The sequence below is a fragment of the Carcharhinus amblyrhynchos genome, chromosome 9 (assembly GCF_965287045.1).
Source record: "Carcharhinus amblyrhynchos chromosome 9, sCarAmb.v2.hapA, whole genome shotgun sequence".
Classification (NCBI taxonomy): Eukaryota; Metazoa; Chordata; class Chondrichthyes; order Carcharhiniformes; family Carcharhinidae; genus Carcharhinus; species Carcharhinus amblyrhynchos.
The window spans coordinates 40,246,832-40,259,385 of NC_137332.1; the positions used below are offsets into that span (position 1 = coordinate 40,246,832).

Genomic DNA, 12,554 nt, shown 5'->3' on the forward strand with positions numbered 1-12,554 from the left:
GGGTGGTGAATCTCTGGAATTCTCTGCCCGTTGAAGTGGTGGAGGCTGCCTCGCTAAATATTTTTAAGAAGCGGGTTGATGGGTTCTTGATAAGAGAGGGGATTAAGGGTTATGGGGAGAGGGCGGGAAAGTGGAACTGAGCCACAACAGATCAGCCATGATCTTATTGAATGGCGGGGCAGGCTCGAAGGGCTAGATGGCCTACTCCTGCTCCTATTTCTTATGTTCTTATGTTCTTATTTATCTAAAATCTGCCATTCATTAGCTCACTGGGCCAATTGATCAAGATCCCATTGCAATCGGAGATAACTTTCTTCACTGTCCACTATGCCACCAATCTTGGTGTCATCTGCAAACTTACTAACCATGCCTCCTATATTCTTATCTAAATCATTAATATAAATGACAAATAACAGTGGATCCAGCACTGATCCCTGAGGTATACCGCTGGTCACAGGCCTCCATTTTGAAAAATAACCCTCTACAACCACCCTCTGGCTTCTGTCAAGAAGCCAATTTTGTATGCATTTAGCTACCCCACCTTGGATCATGTGAGATTTAACTTTATGCAACAACCTACCATGAGGTACCTCGTTCTAACTTTTTGTTAGAGAGAAGGTTAAGAGGTGACTTAATTGAGGCATACAAGATGATCAGAGGATTAGATAGGGTGGACAGTGAAAGCCTTTTTCCTCGGATGGTGACAGCTAACACGAGGAGACATAACTTTAAATTGAGGAGTGATAAATTTAGGATGGATGTCAGAGCTAGGTTCTTTACTCAGAGGTAGTAAGGGCGTGGAATGCCCTGCCTGCAGCAGTAGTGGACCTGCCAACTTTAAGGGCGTTCAAATGGTCAGTGGATAGGCATATGGATAACGTTGGAATAGTTTAGGTTAGAGGGTCATTAGATTGGTTCCACTGGTCGGTGCAACATCGAGGGCCAAACGGCCTGTACTGCACTGTAATGTTCTATGTTCTATTGTCAAAGGCCTTGCTAAAGTCCATAGAGACAACAGCAATTCCATTGCCCTCATCTACCTTCTTGGTTAGCTCTTCAAAAAACTTAATCAAATTTGTGAGACATGATTTTCTACTCACAAAGCCATGTTGACTGATAGGGTTGGGTCGAGGGGCACCAAGTTGGCATTGGGTATATGGAATCCATGGAGTTGAGGGGCATGAAATTGACATGAGGGACATAGGACATGGAGTTGAGGGGCATGATTTGGGATGGATGGGGTATATGGAGTGTGTAGGGAGTTAGGGTTGGAGGGATGCTTTTATTTATTGTTATTTTCTATTTATTTCAACTCAATGAGAGAGCACAGAGGCAGGTCTTGAGTCCAGCCCACTTCCACGACTGGCAACTTGTGCATTCATTCCAGGGTCGCCCTCTCCGAAACTTGCTTTTCAGACCCCGACCCCCAAATACAAATCACTAATTCCATTGGCAGGCGCTCAATTTTAAAGGTCGGGTTCACTGAGTTGGTAAATTTCCCACTATGAAATCTCTTCTAGTATGAAAGTTGAAGAGGTGCATTGTACAGGAGTGTCTTGAGGAAACGGAGTTGCAGAGAGATTTAGAACTAGAATGTCAGAGTGAGGGACCTAGGTGATTAATAGCACCTTCACCCATGGTAGGGTATAGGGAGGAGAGGATGCATGAGAGGCTGCAGTCAGAGGAATTAATAATATGAAGGAAATCTTTGTAAAACCAGGGACGGTTATATAGATAGGAAAAGAAAGCAAGGCCGTAGAGAGATTTAAACACAAGGATGAGAATGTTAAGCTTGAGTTGGGAGGAGAGTTGGAACTAATATAGATCAGTGAAGATAACTGTTTTAAAGGGTTGGAGGCTGCTAAAGTACCAAATACATTTAATTCCTTTCAATGGGATTACTACTGGCATAGGGCCATTGATCAAGTGCCTGCCTTCTTCACCACAGCCATCATACAGTTGCAGGTAAGAAAACAAAAATGAAAGGAAAATTTTCACAGAATTGCTGCAACTATACCGGATGTTGGTGAGACCACATTTTGAATATTGTGTTCCATTCTGGTCACCTCACTATAAGAAGGATGTGGAAGCATTGAAGAGAATGCAGAGGAGATTTACCAGGATGCTACCTGGTTTGGAGGGTAAGTATTATGAGGAAAGGTTGAGGGAGCTGGGGCTTTTCTCTTTGGAGCGGAGGAGGATGAGAGGAGACTTAATAGAGGTTTATAAGATGATGAGAGGGACTGATAGAGTGGATGTGCAGAGACTATTTCCTCAGGTGGATGTAGCTGTTACTAGGGGGCATAAATATAAGGTTCATGGTGGGAGATATAGGAGGGATGTCCGAGGTAGATTCTTCACTCAGAGAGTGGTTGGGGTGTGGAATAGACTGCCTACTGTGATAGTGGAGTCGGACACTTTAGGAACTTTCAAACAGTTATTGGATGGGCACTTTTACATGGAGCACTCCAGAATTATAGGGAGGGGATGGCTTGATCTTGGGATTGGACATAGTTCGGCACAACATTGAGGGCCGAAGGGCCTGTACTGTGCTGTAATGTTTCTATGTTTCTAGAATTGTAACAAAAGTAAAAAGTGAGGAAATTAAAATATACAAAAAATTTCAAGACTGTCTCCATCTTGAACACAGAAGGTAGCTTCAAACACTTGCTGCTTCAAATACTAACTGAAATTTGTACATGCTTAACTTGCTTTCTGCTTTTAAAATTCAAGAGGATAAGCTTTTCCAGTGACCTAATCCAGAGTTGTGTCAAATCATATGAAATACAAAATCCCTGGTTCAACCGCCAGTCTCCACTGTGTTTGTTAACCAGTGACCTCTGCTGCACAGTTTATGTCTGTGCAGGCCTGGCTGTGAATCCCCAATTCCTACCCTATTATTAAAGAGTGTACAGTTTGCAATTTCATCTGCTCTCCGACACAAAATTTAGCAGGAGAGTTCCATAACAATCTGGAGATAAGGCTATCACTGAATTCAACCCACTCCAAATTCATGTTAACTCTTTCTATCGCTATTGAGATGTTAGTTGTCCATCCCTTCTTCAACGGCTGTTAGTGGCAAATCAGCATGCAGTAAGCTCCCTAACTTCCATTTATTAGCTGCTGTCTCTGCTGACCCTGGACCTTTGGGAAAAGGATCTCAGGTCAGTGGTCCCTCAGGTAGTGGACATACCTTATAGTGGCCTCTTCTCCTTCCATATTTGAATCTTACAACAAAGAGTGAGGCCAGTCAGCCCATCATATCTATTTGAAAGAATTATCCAATTAGTCCATCCTGTTGCTTTTTCTTCAGGATGAAATCTGTCTAAATCTGCCAATGAAATATACCTGTGGTGTATCAGCGGTGGACTTTTCCACCATGACAGTTATTTTCCATTGACTTGGAAAGTATTGCCACAATTCTTAATTTTAAACCAAGCAAAAGCAACAGTGAGTCAAGGAAACAAATCTCCATAAGAAATTTGGAACACTATTCTGTGAACTCAGTGGAAAGAGAGTGAGCATGGCAAAAAGGCAGTTGTAAACATGTTTTGCGCTTTTGGTATTCATCAGTTTCATTCTCCTGAGATCTCTGTCTCAGACAAAGTTAAAGCCTAATATTGTTGATCTCTTCAAGTTGTTCTTTCAATGGTATTGCTGCAGTGTCGTCAGGGTTTTCCATGCTGGTGTTAGCAGACTCCCTTTTGGTAATGGGGTTTCTGTCAGGAGCCAAGTCTGCATAGAATTATAGAATCCCTACTGTGCAGAAGAAGGCCATTTGGCCCATCAAGTCTGCACCAACTCTCTGACAGAGCATCCCACCCAGGCCCTTTTTGTTGTAACCCCACATATTTACCCCACTAATTCCCTTTAAAATCCCAATCCAATCTCCACCTTGAATGACAAATGGGTTACAGTGAAGTCACTGTGGCAGGTAGAATTCCTACTCCCTCCTCACCTCCCCCAACTACCTAGCCAACAAAAAGGGGAATCCAGACCTCATGCCAATCTCAAACATGAGGAATGGCCATCTGGGCAGGGGTGGGAGAATTCATTGGAAGGTGATCATTGCAAGTGGATTCAAATCCCAACAAGAGGAAACACCTTGAGAAAAAGGGAAACAACATTAGAGTTGGAAGAAATTTTAAGCTTCCTCTTAAGTTACATATTCAACTGTAACTTAATATACAGTTGAGATACCACACATGCCGTGTTTCTGCCCTCCAGTGGAATCAGCTGCATGTTTCAGTATGATAGACTCAGAAAACAACTGTTTGGTTTGAAATTCTTGTTTCGTGTTTGAGAAAATGAACATCAGTACTCTGTAAGGAAACTTCCAACAGGGTATTGTTGACCTTGGCTTCTTTTCAAAGAAACTGATGCAATCTGTGGGATCAACACTTCTGTGGTACTTGAAGTAATTATGGAAAAGCATTGTTCTTATAAATGTCATGCAGTTTAGATAATTGGCTTTCCAGAAATCATTATATTTAGTTTATATTTTGCAGTTAATCACTGAATCCCTACAGTGCAGAAGGAAACCATTCAGCCCATTGAGTCTGCATTGACTTTCCGACAGATTATCTTACCCAGGCCCACCCACTGCCCTATCCCTGTAACTCCACACATTTATCCTGCTAATCCTCTTAACCTGCACATCTTGGGATACTAAGGGGCAATTTAGCATGGCCAATCCACCTAACCTGCACATCTTGTGGGAGGAAATTGGAACACCTGGAGGAAATGCACGCAGACAAGGAGAGAAGTTTAAAATTTTAAAACTAAAGTTAATTTATTAGTGACACAAGTGGGCTTACATCAATGCTGCAATGAAGTTATTGTGAAAATCCCCTAACTCGAGCACCTGTTCGGCTCCACTGATGGAGAATTTAACATGGTCAATGCACCTAACAAGCACGTCTTTCGGACTGTGGGAAGAAACCAGAGCACCTGGAGGAAATCCACACAAACATGGGGAGAATGTGCAGACGCTGCACTGACAGTGATTCAAGCTGGGAATCAAATCTGGCGCTCTGAAGCAGTAGTGCTAACCACTGTGCCACCCTGCCACAAGTTAAAATCTTGAACTGCTGAAAAGACAGAAATGTTGCCAAAGCTTTCTGTCATCAGGATAAATATAAGAATTCCAAATTTTAAATGATCACAACATTTTATGTTGCAGGAGCAAAAGGTTGGGAAGTCAATTGTGATTAGTTGAGATGTTGCAATGGGGAGAGCAATAGGAAACTACACAGTGCTCAGGCTCCAGGTAATTCAAATAAAGCGTAAGGCTTGAACATTTTCTTATTGTTTGCAGAGAAAGAGTCCCTGCGTATGAATGTACAGCACCTCTAGCAACATAAATGTGCCATTTTACAAGCTTGACTGGTTTCTCTAAAATGATTATTTGTGTAACTTTTAGCGCACTCAGGATTGTTGAAAAAAATGCTCCAAAATGGTGGAATCACATCTAACAGTAGACATATGGATTTTATATGCACAGTCTGATTGAGTATGGTGCGTACTTTGCCTATTATGGGCAACCGAATACTATTTGGCTGAGATGGGATGGTTGGACAAACAGAACTGTTGACTTTATTTGGTTGAATCTTCAAATGGATGTAAGTTTTTTTTTGCTGTGATCTATGTTGTTAATGTCCAAATATTTATTTACAGAAGAGTAAGAGATTTGAATTGTTTAAAGTTTCTGTCTTTGAAACTCCAATGATCTGCTTGTTTGACACTGGGCGGCACGGTAGCACAGTGGTTAGCACTGTTGCTTCACAGCTCCAGGGACCTGGGTTCAGTTCCTGGCTTGGGTCACTGTCTGTGTGGAGTTTGCACATTCTCTTTATATCTGTGTGCGTTTCCTCCGGGTGCTCCGGTTTCCTCCCACAGTCCAAAGATGTGTGAGTTAGGTTAATTCGCCATGCTAAAATTGCCCCTTCTCTGCCTCACCTTGATGAGTCCTATGATGAGTGGATAGATGTGTGGGGATAGGGTCTGGGTGGGATTGTGGTCGGCGCAGGCTTGATGGGCCAGATGGCCTCTTTCTGCACCGTAGGGTTTCTATGATTTTTGTCAGGTTGTAGGAAAATCAGATTTTTTCAAAGAATTGTTAATGCGTGCATTTTTTCTAAGCAATTTCATACATACCATTGTTACTATGGGCTTCTGTACAGAGTGCTCACTGAGTAAGTGGGTGTGAAAGGACCATGGGTTGGCTTAGATGGTGGGAGGGGTCACTGGGGATTGGTAGGACATGAGTTGACATTGAGTAGACATGAAGGCTATAAGGGTCGGGTGAGGAAATAAATTGGCAATGGTTTGGCAAGGAAGGGGGCCTGGTAGGCCTGGGTAAGACCTCAAAGGTTCTTAAATCCAGAATATAGTTCATGACTCCTCTGTAGGGCCATAAACCATAGGTCATAGAGAATCATATTCGAAAATTGCAGGTGTGAGGTTGACGGGGGGGGGGGAAATGGTGCGCTGGGAGGTGCTTACATAGCTGGTTGGAACTGCAATGGAATTGACCAGGTAGGGAGTGCAGGGTGTGGGCTTGCCACTTTCATCATTATTGCATGCTACTTAAAATTGGAGGCGATGGAAATAAGAGCAGCAGTCCCAGAATTGGTGTCCATCCACAACTTTCAAATGAATCTGGGATCCTAGATGGTGACTGATCTAGCCATTACTGCATGGCAATAGTTATGAGTGCTTTTTGATCACAGGTCATGGGTAGAGAAGGAATTTACGTAACAGTGTGCACTTAATCTTACAATGATTAGAGGGATTGGGTCCGAGGTACAAGGTGAGGCAGAGAAAAGTTAAAGAATGACAGAATCGATGCCTGGAAAATCCTATGGTAGGTTGGAGAGGCAAAGGATACTGAGGGCAGGAGGTAGTAGGATAGAGCATTGTGGATTGGCATAAATCTTTGGGTCAGTAATTTAAACAGTTTATGGACAAATATAGATTAAAAATTACTTTTGACCTCACACTGCTGAGTAGAGGAGGCTAAATGTGCCAGTGGAGGACATTTGAGGTCAAGATACAACTTTACAGTAAGGGCCACATTGTTGTTTGCCAGTGGGTGAGGCAGATGGTAGAAAACATTATTAAGTGGAGACGCTTTGGCATGGGCAAGGAGTCACTGGCAGTGAGCCAAGTTTCAATCAAAGCCAGGATATCCAATTGATTTCATGGACGGCAAAGGATTTGTTCAAAGACAAGGGACTTGTTCAAGTGTAAGTGGAGATTCTAAAGGGAAAGAAAAAGCAGTGATTGTTATCTGTCAGCAGAAACAGGAGTATGATAGTGGACAGTGCGAGTGGAATGGGGAAGAAGTTGGTGAGATTAATTCTCAATGCACATACTGGGCAGGATGTTTAGTGATAAAGCAGAAGAGGGCAACCGATTTTAGTGTTCTGCAGGAGGCAATGATTGGTGCCATAATGCGCCTTTTGCCAAATGTTGAATGAGGCATAGAAGTAACCCTGGACTTGTGCATGAGAGACTGCATCGTGTATTTGGAAATGTAATAACAATGATAGGGACATAGAGGTTGGAGATAAATTACACCATATGACTGAGACTCATGAATACTAGATTAGATTTTCAATATAAAAAGGAAAATTGACTGATACAATGCAATATAAAAGGTTTTCTGTGATTTATCCATTTCAGAAAACGTAGTCCGATGCTGCTGAAAATTTGTTTATATTAAAAGCATATTACTGTTCAGCCTGAAGCTATCATATTCCAACTAACAGATAAGTGGTAGATGTGTGGGCTTCAAAGTCAGTAAGCTGAATTTGTTCTCCGGTATATATTCATTCCTCTCGACAATACTTAACTTATATGTACAATTTTTATGTTTGTTCATATTAAAAGACTCACCAATAAACATAAGGACAACAGCGCCTATCACCATAATCACAGTCTGAAGGGTATCGGTGTAAATCACAGCGGTCAAACCACCTGCCAGCGGGAAAGCAAAAGTAACCATTTACTGATTTTTCAAGCAAATAATTCCACATTGTACCTACTAAATCTGAAGTCATGCTGTTCCCCTGAAGCTTTTAGGTGAATTTGAACGAAGATAAATCTTTCTTGGACACTTCAGTCTGTTGCAGAAATCACAACCATCATAGTTTTGCTTTCAAATAGTTTAAATACATTTATGATTGGCATTCACACAAGGACTTGGCAAGGCTCCAAATCAGAAGATATTTAAGGACAGATTTCTGATTCAATAGTGCTTCAATGGAAGCAAGCCTTGAGCCAATTCAGGACACAGACCTGAGTAAGAGAAGGGATTGAAACTCATGATTTTTAAAATTCCTTACCAGCATAGAATTTGAAATATTAGTCAATTGTCCTTCAGGTTTTATAAGTAACAATGTCTGCTGAAGATAAAACAGTTTCCCAGCTTTATTCTCTCATTTCTTTATAGATTTTCTTTTTCCATTTTCCTGTGCAATGTGCCCATTGGAAGGTAAATTACTGCTGACCTTTACTAATACTACTGCTCGACATGGCTATTCAGCTCTGATGCTTGTTCAGGTGGCATGGCTAATCAGATTTCTGATGAGTATGAGCTGATACTGCAAGTCTAAATTATGTGGGGGACGGAGGGAGGGGGAAATGGGTACCTTATGAATTTTGCTTTTTTTGAGCAGCACAGTATGTTAAAGCTCTAATATGCTGTGATACCGAGTGCCACAACACTGGATTGATTCTAAAAGTCTTCACGCGATGGTATTCTAACCTCTGCTGCAATACTGGGAAAAGTGCCGAGTGGAAGAAGGCATCTTTAAGGAGCACGAAGAAAAAACTAGAGGGTAACCCACACTTAATTGTTGTCAAACACAATCTAGGGGCTATTACAGAGCAGCATAGATAAAGTTTTTTGAGCTAGTTTCACACTCAGCCTTTTGCCCAACTATTACATTGACAGAAGAAGGGTGATTTTTTGAAAACAAACAACCTAAAATAAAATTTGTTTTTGATCCCTTCTTTGGTTCCATCTCATTTCCAGGCTGAGTGGGGGGGACTTTTGTCTATACATTTCCAGAATTGGCAGCTAGATAATTGCTCTTGGGTGACTCATCTATTCAATCTGGAAATCATCATGTGGGAAAAACTAAGGTTGAAAATTCACAGCAATGCCTATAGTGCTCTGTGTATAAACCCACTGGAACTTATTGTTCAACATATTGATAAAAGGAAGAATTAGAGAATCCGTAGGATTACAAAATACAGATTACAAAATTCAATGTAGGCTGGAAATGTAAAGTAGACAATAAAGAGAAAAAATTACGCTTGCATCTAAGATCTGATTATGAAAACTAATCTAGTTCTTGAAGTCCCCATTATGATCAACTCAAATTGAAAATATCCAGGCATAACTTAGATGCTAATTATCAATCCAATATTAGTTGTAATTTAACTCATGGCTATTTGAAATATTTCAAGAATTGAATAGAACAGAGCTTGGCATGTTACAAACAACTTTTTTCTAACTTCTATGTGGACGGTTAGGCAGTTGTCTAAGGAATTAATATCGTAAATGTTGCAATAATTTGATGTCAAAATTATGTCCAATTTGTAATTCTAAACTGAATTGTGTTATATTATCACATTCCTACGGCAGTCTTTGGCAATAAATCAAAATGGGTGAGAATGAATGAATGGCATGTTTTACATCTCGTCTGTTTTTATTTTCATCTTGCACTAACTTCTCGAGGAAATTGCTGCTGTTTATTTCTTATGATTCAACTAATTTATACTTCTACCAAACATTCTTCACTCTTTCCAAAGTTTCTACAATATTTTAAAATCATCTCCAAACTTATTTAGAACTTTCTGCTGGTCTTTTTAAATTCTCAGGTAAAAACTTCCAATTTAAATATCTTGTCAAAATTAAAGCATTTCAGAAGATTAACTAATTAACCACTCATCAAGATTAATAATCCAATTAAAACTGTATAAACATATAACTAATTAAAGCTAATAAAAAATCTATTATGTTTAAAGTTATCCCATTGGGTGCTACCAGTCATAACTAACAACAGAAGACCCTATATCTGGTTTTCTCCTTTGCTAGTAGTACCTCTTTAGCGTAAGAGATTAATGATAGGTTTCCAATTAAAATAGCACACCATCTGTTGTCCAACTGCTTTATCTCTGCAGGTGCCTGGCATCTGTGCTTAATTAAAAGTTAGCAAGGTACATTTAATTGTGTTAAAAGAATTACATCCTGTTCGCTAACTAAGCTTTCTATCCATCTCAAGATATTACCTGCAATCCCACTTTAAACCTTACATAGTACTCTGCTAAATAAAACCTTGTCAAAAGCTTTCTGAAAGTCTAATTAAACCACATCCGCTGGCTCTCCCTGGTCAACTCTACTAGTTACTTCCTCAATTCCAGTAGATCTGTCAAACATGATTTCCCCTTTGTAAATCCATGCTGACTTTGTCTGATTATACCACTGCTTTCCAAATGTTGTGCTACAAAACCCTTGAATTGGATTTAGCAACTTCCCTACTACCAACGTTAGACTCACTGGTCTATAATTCCCTATTTTCTCTCTACCTCCCTGTCTGAATAGTAGACTTACATTAACTACCCTCCAAACTGAAGAAACCAGTCCACAGTCCAAGGAATTTTAGAAAAAGACCACCAAATGGATCTACTATTTCCAAGGCCACTAAGTACTCTGGGATGAAGATTATCGGGCCCTGGAGATTTATCTGCCTCCAATCCCATTAATTTCCTCAAAACTTTTTATGTACTCATACTGATTTCCTTCAGCTCCTCACTAAAATGTGCATTTCTTAGAACTTCCAGTACATTATTCCTGTCTTCCTTTGTCAAGACAGAAGCAAAATACAAATTTAATTCCTCACCCATTTTTTTGTTCCCATTACAAATTCTCCCATTTTTGACTATAAGCAGCTTACATTTGTTTTTGTCAATCTTTTTCTCTTTACGTTCCAATGGAAACTTTTACAGTCAGTTTTAATGTTCACCCCTAGTTGCCACAGTCTGTGCCTGTTAGGGTACACTGAGGGAGAATTTAGCATGGCCAATGCATCCAGTTTTTGGGAGGAAACCGGAGCACGTGGAGGAAACCCACACAGACACGGGGAGAACATGCAGACTCTGCAGTGATCCAAGCCGTGAATTGAACCCGGGTCCCTGTCTCAATGAGACAGCAGACCTAACCACTGTGCCACCGTGTTCATCCTCCCCCCTTCAGAATGTCTGCAACCACTCTGAGACACTCTTGACCCTAGCACCAGGGAGGCAACATACTATCCTCAAGTCTCCTCTGTGGCCAAGGAATTGTCTATCTATCCCCCTCACAATTGAATCCCTGTGACTATTGCATTTCTATGCCTTTTGCTTCTTGCCTATGCAGCAGAGCCAACCACAATGCCACAAATTTGGCCACTGCTGTTATCCCCGGAGAGGCCATTTCCCTCAACAGCATTCAAAATGGTATATCTGTTTTGCAAGGGAATAGCCACTGGAGATTCTTATACTGTATTACTTTGCACAAGGTCCAAATAAAGTTCAAGCACCAGCTTCCACTTAATTGCACCGAATATATGAGAGAACCTAACCATAGAGTAGTGAGTGCATTACTCACTTACTCTGCGTTAGTATTTTGATATTTTTCAGGAAGGGGACAACATTAGGAAGAGTTCCACCACAAGGAAACTTGCACAAGGTTAGGATTTTTTCGTTAAGAAAAATCCTTCTGAACTAGTTCTACAAACTGACTGGCTTGGCTTTCAGCAGCTAACAGGATTCTTTAGAAATCTGTCAACTGCATGAGTGTGCTTTCTGTTAACTGCTGAAGAAGAAGAATTACAAATACACAGTGGCAATTTAATGAACATTACAATGGAGAGAGAAAAGCCATGTTGCTGCACATCCATCTCCATTATTCTCAACTGTTCCAACTTTTTTGCAGCACATGATCAAAGTTAAAAGAAATTACCAACCCTCCCTGATTAACTTGTTTAAGGAAGGATGAATAAAAAAATTGATGTGAATGGTAGATTAACAAAGTGACACTTGGAAGAGCTCTTGCAACATGTTGAGGAGTGACTTGTTTATCATTCTTCAGGCAGCCATCTATTATCTGGATCAGTGGTTTGGTTTCAAAGACAATAATTGCCTCAAACACTCAGTTTTGTTGTTTCTCAACAGACTTCCCAGCGTTGATTTTTTTTTGGATAATGTTACTGCTTTTACCATGGATGAGCAAATCAGTGACATCAGTCTGTATACATTCAAGCCTTAGAGTGCTAAGGCAGAAGCTAGTACAACGTCCTGGATACTAATTGCTTAGCTGTCTTAACCGTAAGTTCTATAATTCCCTCCCTAAACCTCTGCAACTTGTCTCCTTTAAGGTACTCTTTAAAACTCTCTCTTTGACCTCGCCCAGCCTAACGTCTCCTTCTTTGGACATAATTGCCGGAATTTTACCGTCCTGCCCACCAGGGGAATTGGAGTAGGCAAGCGTTGATCTTGAGGGG

The 12,554-nt window shown here is 40.7% G+C and overlaps 1 protein-coding gene across 1 annotated transcript in view; it reads right to left on the reverse strand.

Moving 5' to 3' along the window:
- The window catches only part of slc5a9 (solute carrier family 5 member 9), a 59,442-nt gene that overhangs the window by 27,101 nt on the left and 19,787 nt on the right, over positions 1-12,554 (reverse strand). The window contains exon 6 of the mRNA XM_080195505.1: positions 7,900-7,980. Coding sequence (XP_080051631.1) covers positions 7,900-7,980 — 81 coding nt within the window. The remainder of the gene's footprint in view (positions 1-7,899; positions 7,981-12,554) is intronic.